Genomic DNA, 12,645 nt, shown 5'->3' with positions numbered 1-12,645 from the left:
TTCCTAACATATGGATCTTTCCCCCGTTGTTGCGCTGGTCACCATCATCCTTTAACTGCCGTGCTCACTGTTGGCTTGCCGTCCCACATCTCCACCTTCTTCCCCGGCTCCATCATGGCTCTTTGCGACTGCTGTTGATTTGCCTCTTAATCTTGCTCCCTCCCCGCTTGCCTTCCTACTCTGGTTCTGGCTCAGTGGTTGCACGTTCCGCCTGCAGGAATGTTCATCGCTCGGTCTATACTTCTGAACATTGGCTGATTCCAGCTGCTCTGGCCCCAACCGATACGAACTGGCAACGTAATCCGATTGCCTATCGCCGTTAGTGAGCGGTGGTTCTTCAAACCACCCCCTGGTGAACATCCATATTTCGCACTGAGTGACCGCGAGAATGTCAAGTCGAGGCATTCTTGACGGCCAGTGGGCCGATCAATACAAGTATATGCGGTCGTCCGCATCCTCGTTTTGGCTGCAGCATCTCCACCCTCGTCGCTTGAGAGCCCGTCCCATTAGGACTTTCTTTCTAATCGCAGCATGTTTTTTTTTGCTCACGCTATGGTCGCGCTCATCCAGCGAGGTAGGTACATTGCTTAATGACCATCTTGCTCCAGAATGAACCCGGTAGCTGATTACAGTCGCTTGCTAGCCATCGATCAACTTCTGGGTAAAGTACCCGTCCTACCCTCCGACGCGACAACGCCCTGAAGATACGCCGATGCTCCTCAGCGGGCGACATGCCATGAATAAGAACCAGACCGCCCCTCTGGGCCTAGGAAGATCGGCGCCGTCCTTTCACCTCCTTATACCCGTGTCGCACAAATCAGCTTCGCTCTGTCGCACCGTGACGTCGTCGATGATCCTGAACTACCCACCGCCGACCCTGATCAGCTACGGAAAGTCCACTTCGGACGGGAGCACAGATTACTCCGCCATGGTAGACAGAATCGCGGGGATATACAATTATCTCGCATACAGCACACAACTGAATGACGATGATCTGGTCCTCCTTGTCGACTCGCAGGATGTGTTCTTCCAGTTACCTGCAGAGGTGTTGGTTCAGCGGTTTCAGGACCTGCTACGGGAGACCAACGACAAATTGCTACGCAAATATGGCACTATAACTCTGGACCTGCCCTTTCGTAAAGAGGGCAAACAGACGTTGCAAAAATACTCTCAAAGAGTCTTGTTCGCCGCTAGCAAGACGTGCATATCGAGTCTGTCCCAAGATCCAGGTTGCGTGACGGTACCGCAATCGAGTTTGCCTCCTGACGCTTATGGTTGGAAGACCGACACAGAAGGACATTTGACTCGGCCACGGTGGCTCAAACCTGGCGCAGTCATGGGCCAGGCAGGTGACTTAAGGGTTATATACGCCGAGATATTGAATTACGTCCATCAGCACCGCAACTCGCGGGGAGACTATCTGGCGATGACCCAGATGTTTGGGCGCCAAGAATATCTACGCGAGCTGGAACGGAGAAACAGCGCCAGCAGGCTGAAAGAATGGATCTATCGCCAAATCGGCATCTCGGATGCGTCGAATCTCACCGGGGCCATCCCCCCACACCTGACAGCGGGAACTCGCTATGAGTATGGCATCGGGGTTGACTATGAATCCCGTTTGTTCTTCAACATGTTAAACGCTAAGATGGATGTTGAATGGCTCCATTATCACAACGTGAGCACGACTTCAGCGGTGCAGATGAAGCATGGCGTTCCCAGAGAGAGACGTCTCATGCTTCCTGAGGACCTTGATCCCGTTAAACTCGGCAATCCATTTGTTCAGCCCCGATTTACCAAGGATGACTGGCCAAATCCCCCTTGGAATGCTACACTGGACAAGCTGCCAAACTATCGCAACCACACCTGGCGTGATCTTCCATTGATGACAAACATTCACTCGGCATCTGTCCCGGCTTTGCTACACCTCGACGGGGATAAATCGGTTCGTGACAAATGGTGGTCGGAGATGTGGTACCAGCCATGGGCTCGGGCACTTCTCCGCAAGTACATGCGCACCGCCTCCGGATTTGAGGCCTCCCAGTCTGCCTTGATGGGAGGCCAAGAGTGGTGGGACATGCGTGGCGGCAAGGGAGGCCTGTGGACTGATAAGGGTGAGTGGCTTAATTATGGCGAGGTTTGCGGTAGCTATAATCGGGATGTCTTCGACGACGAACTTGGGCCGTTTGGCCAGGAGAATGGCGAGGATGCCGACGAGCCCGTCTACAACCAATTCGGAAACGTTATCAAGGGCAAAGAGGACCTGGCGTCTACTCCGTGGTAGACCGCTCCTCTTGGATCTCAAAGACTGGTTTTTTGAGGGTTCAAGCCTTGCAGAGAGGCAGATGCGAAGGGTGCTGGCAGACGCTCTCATATAGTCGCCAGATGATATCGATTCTCGTTGCACATATTACGCGATTGGCGCCACGGAGCGCAGCGATAGTCCAGTCATGAGTCATGGCTGTGCATATATTCCCACGGTGTTGGACTTTCCTTATTTGAATTAGCGATTTATGTTGTGTGCTCCGCCATGGAACGTGGCATACTTTCAAAGCAGCCATTTTACAATGGCTAGCGTTCGCACTTAGACTGCGCGGGAGCAGTAGCCACTGCATATAACTCATCAGAGATACCAATCCTGTATAGATAGATAGAGCATGCCATAATTTATTCCCCCATTCAAGCCAATGCGAAAATTATCAGTACATTCATGTCATCTGAATGTCTTTCAAGACAATGTCTTTAATGCAGCATAACGGGTATATAAAATCCACTACCAACACTTTTCCTCCAAGTCCGTACAGTACCTAAGCATCAATCGATCTCACCTCGCCCCCGCCGCCGCACCTCCTCCCAACGTCTCCCGAATAATAGTCAGAATCCCCGCCACATCTGCCTCACTCAACCGTTCCTCCCGCTCCTCAATCACGGTATCCAACAGAGCCATAGCCCCGTAATCCTCCTCCGCCAACTCTCCACTGCCTGCTCCCCCATTTTCAGCATTCTGCCCTCCATTAGTGGCCCCATCGTCCACCTCCATCTCCTCCAGCTGCTGTCCCTCCTCTCCCTCTCCACCCTCTTCCTCTATCTCCTCCACCACCTCCTCCTCATATTCCTCCGCCTCCTCCTCCTCCTCCCCCTCCTCAGCAGCAGCAGCCGGAATCAACCCAATCCCCAAGTTAACAATCATGAGCACCTCACCCTTGGTGAGGCCATAGGGCTGCAACCGGGTAACGAGGTCCCGGAGGGCATGGTCGACGGGGGTCGGCTTGTTGAGGAGTTTCGGGGGCAGAAGCGTCGGTGGCGCAGACACGGCGGTATCTTTGTTGCTGTTACTGTTGTTGTGGTAGTTGGCCTGCGCCTGCGCCTGCGCTTCGAGTTCCGCCAGCGGGATGTGCGTGTATTGCGGGTAGGATTGGAGGTGTGGGGAGAGGCGCGAGACGTAGTTGTGGATCTTTGCGTGTTTCGGTCAGTTATGGTTGGCTTAGTTGGGGGGGAAGGGGGATGGTGTCTAGTGTAGAGCAATGGTGTATGCTCAGCTTACCTCCTTGACTACAGTATTGTGATCGCGGAGGTCGGGGCTGGGAACCCAGTGTCGGGAGTTGGGCGGCGGGTTGGGGGGTCGTCGGGGCGGGTTGGCGGTTAGGTAGGCTAGGACCTCGATGTTTGAGAGGACGGCAGACTGAGGGTCGACGATCTGGGTGTGTTAGTATTGGGGGGGTGTGGGTTTTGCTTGGGAGGGTAGTATAGGCCGCCGGGCTTACCCTCATGTTGTTGGTTTGGGAATTGGGATTGGATATTGGGTGGTTTGGATTGATTCTAGATTTGGTTCGTTGCGTTCGAGTGTCGCGGAAAAAAAGTGCTGTGAGATGCGGGGCGGAGAGGAGAGGTTCTGCCGGTTTGTGAAGGCGGTAGGGGTTATTGCTGCCTGAGGCTGAGAGCGGTCGACGAGATGCCTGGACAGTCCCCGATGGGATTGGATGGGTTATGCTAGGCTGCAGGCACCTGGCTACTCATAACCTGTGTATGAGCTAATCCATTGCTGCTACGACTTGCAATCATGAGCAATCGCTTCGGCAGAATCCATTCTGTTTTGATCTTCTTCTATTGTGTTCTTTTCTGTGAATCTAAGCTTATTTCATACTGCAGATACTAAATAGGAACTCGACAACACGTGCGCAATATGCTTGTTTGCCCCTTGCGGCAGTTGATCTCATGCAGCTATGGTGGAAGCTTAGCGATTTCTAGCTTGACACCAACAGCCCAGCGTGAATCACCTTGATGAATACCCCCTGCCTTGGTGTTTGCCTATGCACCCATAGTATTTGTTATGCGTCATCCTGCAGCAGACCTTGCCTGAACCAAGCAAGCACCTCGCAAACACCCTGAGGTTCAGGTAATTGGGGCCGATGCGGGTCCATGATTTCGTTCCTGCAGATAGCTCTCGCAGACGGAGACCCGTGGCCGAGATTGGCCCGCAGAACAATCGGTCCGATTATCTACTCACACGCCAGACCTGAGTAGACATCACACTCTTTCGAGATCGACTTGAAAAGTTGTCGTTTCAGCCTGCGTTCCGGAAGAAAAAGGAGTGGAACAGGCTCCGTGTCTTCCGTTCCTGAACAGCACAAAAGGTCTGAACATGCGAATGCATCAGTAAGAATTTGCTTCCTCTCGGAATTTGTGCTGCTCAATGATAGAGGACGAGCTGTTGTGCAGCAGATGAGGATATTCGCGAGTCCACTCTTGTCCCCTGGACTCGAATTTGTCAGATCTTTGCAATCAAACCGGTCGTTTCTAGTCGGCCGTCCATCCTCTCTAGTCACTTGCCTTGACCCACGGAACCCGCTTTTATTCTTCAACACCCATGATAAGATGGAACTCTAGATAATTTCCTGCACCCGCCGGCAAATGCTCGAGCCCACTGCGCCCTTTTCCTCGCCAAGGGCTCGTTCGACGAGGGACTTCGACTGATCAGCGACATAGTTTGCCTAATCCAGATAGAAAATTCCCTCGTGGAAGAGGGTCTTTTCCATGTAGATTGCACAAGTGGACCTCCGGGCCGTGTTTGAACTGCCCGAATGTCGGAAATGGACGGGTTTCGACCCTCGAAGCTAGCTTAACTACGGAACCGGGATTCAACCTTTCCTTGAGATGAAGGCTTCCAGAACCGATTCAACGCAGTGATGCGGATCGAGATGACGGGCCAAGCTCGGATAGTGATGGCGAGCGAGCTTCTCGGCAGTATAGACCTGAAGACCCATGCGACAAGAGAACTATAAATTGAAGTCTTATACTGCTTGTTCCCCTCTGACTGGACTTCATCCCTGAAAACATCTCTCAGGTTGTCGAAATGCGCTCTGCTATTGTTGGAGGACTGGTTGCCATCGGCTCCGCTCTCGGCGTTGCTGGCTCGCCGCATGCACCCACTGTTGAGAAGGCCAACGCATATGACTACATCGTCGTCGGTGGAGGGCCTGCCGGCATCATTACCGCCGAGCGTCTGGCCGAGGCCAACAAGAAAGTTCTCCTGCTGGAGCGAGGCCGCGGTCCGACTGTGGCTACGGGTGCCAATGACACGCTTGTTTGGAACAATAACTTGACCCCAGTCGATGTGCCAGGCCTGTCTGCCGACATTGGTGCTCTCCCTGAGTGGGAGGAGTACGTTTGTACCGATACTGCTGGGACTGCAGCCTGTGTTCTCGGTGGCGGTGTCACAGTTAACTACATGGTCTTCGTGCACCCGCCAGACCATGACTTTGACGACAAGTGGCCCAAGGGTTGGAAATGGAACGATGTCAAGCCTGCGGCCGACAGGCTTTACGAGCGCAACCCTGGAACTATCCTACCCTCTGCTGATGGCAAACGCTATGATCAAGGCCTATACACCGTGCTTTCCAACTTTTTCAGCAACATCGGCTGGAAAGCCGTCAACATGATCTCGCAGCCCAACGAGAAGCACCAGGTCTACAGCTACCCTTCCTGGAATCTTAAGGATCAGAAGCGTGCCGGCCCGGTCCGCACCTACCTTCCCCTTGCTGAGAAGCATCAGAACTTCCAGCTTCAGCTTGGCTCCAAGGTGACTCGCGTTCTCCGTTCCGGCAGCAAGGCTACTGGGGTCGAGGTCGAGAACGCCTTCGGCCGTCTGGAAAACATCACACTAGCCGCCAACGGCAGAGTCGTCCTGTCCGCGGGCGCCCTTTCGACCCCTCGCATCTTGTTCAACTCGGGTATCGGACCTCAGTCTCAGATCGAGACCGCCCAGGAGAGCGGCGTTGTCGTCCCCCCCAAGAGCGACTGGATCAACCTCCCCGTTGGCGTAGGTCTCAAGGACCACCCCATCTTCACCATCGTCGTCAAGACCAACGGCTCTTACGGCCCGCTTGACTGGACGGGTATCTACAACGGAACTGATATCGCCGACATCAGTCTCTATGCCAAGGGCAACGGTGTGCTGACCCAAGGAAAGCACCGGCTGATCTTCTTCTCCTCCAACGTGGTCGATGGCCGGACCCGCTACTACCAAGGATCATGCGCGCCCACTGGCGAAGACGAAGTCACTCTGACGACTTACATGACCCACGGTCTCACTTCCTCCGGTGTCCTTGGAGTAGATGCTGATGGCAACACCGTCTATGAGCAGACCCCTTGGATGAACACCGCCGGTGACCGTGCTGCGGCCAAGCTGTTCATCCAGGGCCTGGTCGACGATCTGCTTGCTCCCTCCACTGGCTTCCAGCTGGAGGCCAACACCAACGTCTCTTCCATCCTAGCAAACCCGACTACTGGTATGCACTATACGACCACCGCAAAGATGGGCACGGACGATGGCCGCCACGGAAACGGTACCTCCGTCGTTGATACCAACACGAAGGTCTATGGAATGGACAACTTGGTATGTATCTTCTCCTCTGCAACATAGATAACGTTTGCTGATGATTCTCGCTTGTAGTACATTGTTGATGGCAGTATCCACCCCGACCTTCCTACCGGCAACATCCAGGCCACCATCATGGTCGTGGCCGAGGCTGCTGTGGCCAAGATCCTGGCTCACCAGTGAGTGTGGGAACAATCGAAGATCGAGTCAACCGCGAGACGCCTACCTTTCGAAGGTTCTGACCGACAGTCGAATGCTTCCTATATAGCATTGTCAACATAGTCGATACGAGTAATGAAACATAAGATTAGCAACCTTGCTTTCGAGACTCTCGATTTATTGTAACTACTTACAAGGGTCAGCACAGTCTCCCTAGACCCAATCGTCCAATGTGTATATGAGCTAAAGCAGTACCCAACCAAGCCCCTTGCTAATCCTCGCTCGTAGTGGCTGCAGAATCACTTCGCACAAATAACCCGTAGGATCGTCTTGCCGGCCATTTAGGAAGTACCACCCGCTGTCACGGACCGACCACCACAGCACCCATCAGAGTATTTACTTGTGCCGATGGAGGACGAAGTATCCCGGGTGAGGGGTGAGGCGTTGTGTTGTGAGTAAAACTGTAGTAGCAAAGTGGTCGCATGAGATAAGAGGTAACTTAGAAACTGTATGACTGGGTGGCGATGAGGTGGCTCGTCAAGATAGATGCACTGCCCGTCTATACCGAGGTGCATCAGCATGCAGAAAAGTCTAGCTCACATACTGTTCGCCGTAGACAATGATAATTGTCTTTTTTTTCCGTGCTTGCATAGTGTAGAAGGCCGTGACGATTAGATGCAGGTCTTCTGGTTCCGTTACCGAAAATTCTACAGTTTCATATGGGTGGTACCTGCGATGCTATGTCTAGCTATCGAGTTCCTGCCTCCGCCGGGAATACTTCTTTCTATATCCTACCTGTTGGCTGGATACTCTCTATGCAAGGGACACGACATGAGTCCCCTGACAGGTACCGGCCAACGCGATCTAAACCTATACATACTACGTTCATGCAGAACACAAGTTTTTTTCCGAAGTTAACATTATTCCTGGAATTCGAACTGCCTTGACCAAAAAAGCACCTCTGCGCCATGGGATAGGATGTGAAAAATGCTTCCATCCGTTCTTTGGAAATGCCACCCAAACACACAATATAACACTTCAACTCAAATAGCAAAAGGACAATAGGAAAAGAGACACAAAAGAGGTGTGTGATATCATACAGGAAAACATCTCTCGAAGCGTAGCCATCAGGTAGGTGGGTTGTGAAGAAAGAACTTTTTTCTGTTTTATAAAAAGAGAATTGGAGGCTTCAGTCGTTTCCGCCGTCCCCTTTACTCGTCGCTCTTGCTCTTGCTCTTCTTCTTCTTCTTCTTGTCGCTGGTGTCGACCTCCTCGCCGTCGTCTGAGCGCTTGCGCTTCTTCTCCTCGCCCTTGGAGGCCTTCTTGGCGTCCTTCTTGGCCTTCTTGATGTCCTTCTTGCTGACGGAGCTGGGCTTGCCCTCGGCGTCGAATTGGATCTCGCCCCGTTCGAGCTTGCGCTTGTACCGCTTGACGCTCAGGCCGGCCTGCTCGGCCAGCTTCTCGAGCTCGGAGTCCTTGCTCTTCTTCTTCTTCTTGGAGGATTCCTCCTCGGAATCCTCGTCGGAGGAGTCTCCCTCGTCGTCGGAAGCGGCATCGGCCATCTCCTCGTCCTCGACCTCCTCAACGAGCTTCTTGTCCTTCTTGCTCTTCTTGACGGAAGCGGGGGGCTCATCGCCGGTCAGAGCGTCAGCATCGGGGTTGTATCTCCGGGCCTCGTTGAGGTCGAACTTCTGGGGCTGAGCGGTGCCGTTGGGGGCGATAGCCACACCGCGGGGCTTAAGGGGCTTGCCCTCCATGGCGGCCAACTTGCGCTCGAGGTTGTAGCGGGCCTCGGTACCGAGGGCAGCCTTGTCCTCCTCGGTGGCATCGTCATCCCACTCGGCCAGGGCATCCACACGGAGACCCAGGGAGGCCTTGGCGGCCAACACTCTGGCCATCTTACCCTTGTTCTTGCCAGTGGCCTGGCCGATCAAAGAGGCGTGGTAGATCAGACCGTACTTAGGAGTATCGTGCTTGGTCTTCAGAGCACGGAACAGGGCCTTCTCGGCACCCAGAATCTGGAGGGTAGAGGCAGGGCTCTTGGACAGGTTGGTCAAGCTACCAGCGTGGGCAATGAGACGGGCACCGACGAGGTCACCGACGAGGGCAGTCAAGTTGGGGGCAATAGCGTTCATGCGGGCGGTGAGGTAGCTAGCCAGCTGCTGACGGTATTCGGCAAAGCCGACGACCTGCTCGGCCAGAGCTTGGATGTGTTCCAAGTCCTCCTGGCTGATCTCAGTACCCATGGACCGGTCAGCGGCGGACTTGACGGCACCCTCGATCTCCTCGGGGAGGATCTCGGCGAGATCGGCAGTCTCCCAGTTAGTGCGCATGCCCATCTTCAGGACGAGTCTGGCGTAGGCGATGTTGTCGTTCAAGATCTTGGCCAGCTCGGGGAAGTGCCAGCCGTACCATTCCTTAACACGCATGGCGTAGTTGTTGAGTTCCTTATCCAAATCATCCAACAGACCGATAGCCTGCACGATCATGGTGTCGATTTTGTCAGGGGAGAACTTGAGCTTGTGACGAGCAAGAGAGTGCGACAGACCCAGGGCCATGGTGGACATATCCTGGGGAAGAAGACCGGGGATGAGAGTGGGCAGGTGTTCACGGATGGCACGGTAGATGTCGGTGGTGGAGGAGTCGGCAACCAGCTCGATGGAGAGGCCAGGAAGCTTGCCAATGGCGTTTCCTGTGGGATTTGAGTCAGTTGAGTTGGCTTTTTCTCCATTTCGCCATCGAGGCAAAGGAACTAGCACATACCGAGCTTGGGATCGGAAACAGCCAGAGAGACCTTCTTCTCATCCTTCACTTCGTCGAGAAGGCTGGCCAGACGAGGGGTAACCTTTCCTTCCACGAGGGCAGCAACTTCCTCCAGGGCAGTCGCGGCGCTGTCGAACTTCTGGAAGCTCTTCAATTTCAAACTGGGTTGCGCAAGTTAGACGTACGGTCGGCGCACGGAGGGGGAAAATTTTTGCATGAGATCACTCCAATTGTAATTGCAGCGATTTCATCAGATCCAAGACAAGAAAAACTTACAGGTTAGAAACACCCTCTGCAGTAGCAGCCTCAGTGGTGAGGTCGTCTCTTTTCAGAAGCTTCTTGTCCTTGGCCTTGAGCAGGGCATAGCCCGCACTGGTCTCCGTGAGGATGAAGAGCGTCATGATGTAGGCTCTCGACGTCTAGCTGTGACAACGAAATAAAACAAACCGAAAAAAAAAAGCACCAGCTAGAAGTGCGAGGGGCGAGGGGGTCGGAATTAAGAGGGAGGGGTTGGCGTAAGTTGGCGACGGGGGACGAAACCGCGTGCTGGACGAGGATTGCAATCGCTGGGAAATTTTTCGACACCAAAAAGTGAAAAAAGCGAAAACGCCGTGCGGACTGTGGCTGGTGCCCGCAAGTGGCTGGTGCAGGTGCACCAGACACACTGGCTAGCCAGCTTATGTAACCTTAGGCGACACGGGAGGCCCGCCCGGGCGTGGTCACGGGATTGTGGTTTACGTCGACTGAGATAGCGACAATCCATACCAGCAAGTGCTCCAATCCGCTTCGACTCCTCCCCATTTAACGATCTAGAGGCAGCTTGAGGACTCGTGCACGTCCGATCATAATGGAGGGTCTTTTTTTCAACGTCAAAAGCGGGTATGCCACTCGAAATACTTCCTCCCCCCCCCCCGGATCTCCCCTGGCTAACTGTCCTGATCAGCTACATTGAGGGCATTGCCCGAGGGTATCGGAACAGCCTTCTGACTAGCCAACACTACTCCAACTTGACTCAATGCGAATCGATCGATGGTCCGTTGCTCCCTGACTGACTCCCTCACGAACCAAACCAAAATCTCACACAGCGTTTTTTTCTTGCCCGCAGATGTCAAGCTCCAGCTCGCCCCCGCATATGGCGACTTCCTCGCCGCTCTCCCCCCGAACCCATCGACCTCCGCCCTGGCAGGCAAGATGACCGACAAGCTGGTTGCTGAATTCCGCTATCTCCTCGCGCAGGCCACGGGGTCGACGGAAAAGTTCCTGCGGTACCTGACCTACGGGTACATGATCGACAACATCGCCCTGCTCATTACCGGTACCCTGCACGAACGAGACACCCGCGAGCTCCTGGAACGGTGCCATCCGCTGGGCTGGTTCGAGACCCTGCCCGTCCTCTGCGTCGCCACCAACATCGAAGAGCTGTACAACTCCGTCCTGATCGAAACGCCCCTGGCCGGGTACTTCAAGGGGAGTCTGAGCCACCAGGATCTAGACGAGCTCAACATCGAGATCGTGCGCAACACCCTCTACAAGAACTACCTGGAGGACTTCCACCAGTTCGTCACCACACACCCCGACTTCAAGGGTACTCCGACCCAGGAGGTCATGTCGGAGATCCTGCAGTTCGAGGCCGATCGGCGGGCCATCAACATCACACTCAACTCGTTCGGCACGGAGCTGTCGAAGCAGGAGCGGAGGAAGCTGTACCCGGAGTTCGGTAAGCTCTGGCCGGAAGGGTCACTGATGCTTTCGCGGGCGGATGACATCGAGTCCGTCGCCCTCGCCGTGAGCATCTCCGCCGATTACAAGGCGTTCTTCGATGCGGTCGGCCTGACGCAGGGCGGAGGCGGCCTGGGTGGCATGGGCGGCGCCTCGGACGGGAAGAGCTTGGAGGATCTGTTCTACCAGAAGGAGATGGAGATGTGCAAGGTTGTCTTCACGCGGCAGTTCACGCCTGCGGTGGTATATGGGTGGATGAGACTGAAGGAGCAGGTAAGAACAACCACCCCACCATTCTTGCATGGACTATTTCAGCTAATCATCTCTGAATCAGGAAATCCGAAACGTCACCTGGATCGCCGAGTGTATTGCGCAAAATCAGAAAGAGAGGATCGGGAACTTTATCTCTGTTTTCTAGATACCATGTTTCTTCCTTTTACTTTTTAGCCGTCTTGTTTAAAGCCTCCCTACATTGATCTATCCTCTGGGTTTCCTTTCCCTCCTTCTCTTCTCCCCTTTCGTTCAACTCGCGCCCGCCCAAAATACACTCCATGCTCCTTTCGCGATGGCTCGTGTGTCATTAACCTTCTATCCCCTGTATCCTATGCACGAAGTGAGGCATCTCCTCTTTTGTCTTTGCTTTCTCGCCGCTGCTATCGCTAGTCAAATGGGCGAACTCGGACCTATGCAGCATCTTTCATTCGTCGAATCTCTCTCGTCTCCTGGGATATCATGCAGCGTGCGGATTGTAGGGTTCATGTATCGTACGCCAGGTCAAATATCTCTCATAGGAAAGTCTGCGTGGCATGTCTGCGCGGTAGGTATTTATGCGCAAGCAGATATACGTCGATTCCATGCTTGTAATGTCTCTGAGACCCATTTCTCAAGTCGTACAAAAATTACCAACTACAGAGACCATGCAGATAAGTTCAAGTATCCTGGAAATTCGGGGCAGACGTGATGATTCCCTGCTCTGGTGCAAGGAAAAAAGTAAAATGATAGATTGTCGTTACTTCAGACTCATAGCCGAAGTTCTCATGATGATGGTTGGATATATGTTCATGCATATGGACTCACCTGCTCCCTGAGTGTCATATCAGAGGCGGCCATATGACGGTGTAAAAAAGAAA

General features: G+C 53.8%; 5 protein-coding genes across 5 annotated transcripts; 3 read left to right on the top strand and 2 right to left on the bottom strand.

The window, feature by feature from the left end:
• Window positions 1–388: 388 nt before the first annotated feature.
• Window positions 389–2,281, top strand: BO82DRAFT_280894 (glycosyltransferase domain-containing protein; the record flags this gene model as incomplete). The annotated part of the gene is made up of 2 exons (XM_025631320.1): window positions 389–574; window positions 644–2,281. 2 exons carry the CDS (start codon window positions 389–391, stop codon window positions 2,279–2,281), a joined length of 1,824 nt encoding a protein of 607 aa, XP_025493093.1.
• A 348-nt stretch (window positions 2,282–2,629) lies between these two features.
• BO82DRAFT_308166 (uncharacterized protein) lies at window positions 2,630–3,799 on the bottom strand. Its single transcript, XM_025632304.1, has 3 exons — window positions 3,762–3,799; window positions 3,542–3,694; window positions 2,630–3,451 (listed from the first exon to the last, which is right to left on the bottom strand). The coding sequence occupies exons 1-3, from the start codon at window positions 3,765–3,767 to the stop codon at window positions 2,822–2,824; spliced, it is 789 nt and encodes a 262-aa protein (XP_025493092.1). The 5' UTR covers window positions 3,768–3,799; the 3' UTR covers window positions 2,630–2,821.
• A 1,264-nt stretch (window positions 3,800–5,063) lies between these two features.
• BO82DRAFT_308164 (FAD/NAD(P)-binding domain-containing protein) lies at window positions 5,064–7,231 on the top strand. The gene is made up of 2 exons (XM_025632303.1): window positions 5,064–6,892; window positions 6,950–7,231. Exons 1-2 carry the CDS (start codon window positions 5,351–5,353, stop codon window positions 7,055–7,057), a joined length of 1,650 nt encoding a protein of 549 aa, XP_025493091.1. The 5' UTR covers window positions 5,064–5,350; the 3' UTR covers window positions 7,058–7,231.
• Window positions 7,232–8,062: 831 nt separating this feature from the next.
• nop58 (RNA-processing protein NOP58) lies at window positions 8,063–10,351 on the bottom strand. The gene is made up of 3 exons (XM_025634973.1): window positions 10,073–10,351; window positions 9,797–9,957; window positions 8,063–9,725 (listed from the first exon to the last, which is right to left on the bottom strand). The coding sequence occupies exons 1-3, from the start codon at window positions 10,195–10,197 to the stop codon at window positions 8,245–8,247; spliced, it is 1,767 nt and encodes a 588-aa protein (XP_025493090.1). The 5' UTR covers window positions 10,198–10,351; the 3' UTR covers window positions 8,063–8,244.
• Window positions 10,352–10,561: 210 nt separating this feature from the next.
• BO82DRAFT_431486 (H(+)-transporting V0 sector ATPase subunit d) lies at window positions 10,562–12,379 on the top strand. The gene is made up of 4 exons (XM_025640704.1): window positions 10,562–10,675; window positions 10,740–10,828; window positions 10,902–11,788; window positions 11,850–12,379. Exons 1-4 carry the CDS (start codon window positions 10,644–10,646, stop codon window positions 11,931–11,933), a joined length of 1,092 nt encoding a protein of 363 aa, XP_025493089.1. The 5' UTR covers window positions 10,562–10,643; the 3' UTR covers window positions 11,934–12,379.
• The last annotated feature ends 266 nt before the right edge of the window (window positions 12,380–12,645 follow it).

This window comes from Aspergillus uvarum (genome assembly GCF_003184745.1).
Source record: "Aspergillus uvarum CBS 121591 unplaced genomic scaffold BO82scaffold_20, whole genome shotgun sequence".
NCBI lineage: Eukaryota > Fungi > Ascomycota > Eurotiomycetes > Eurotiales > Aspergillaceae > Aspergillus > Aspergillus uvarum.
Note: the sequence above shows the minus strand (reverse complement) of the source record. Positions and strands in the feature narration are given on the sequence as shown.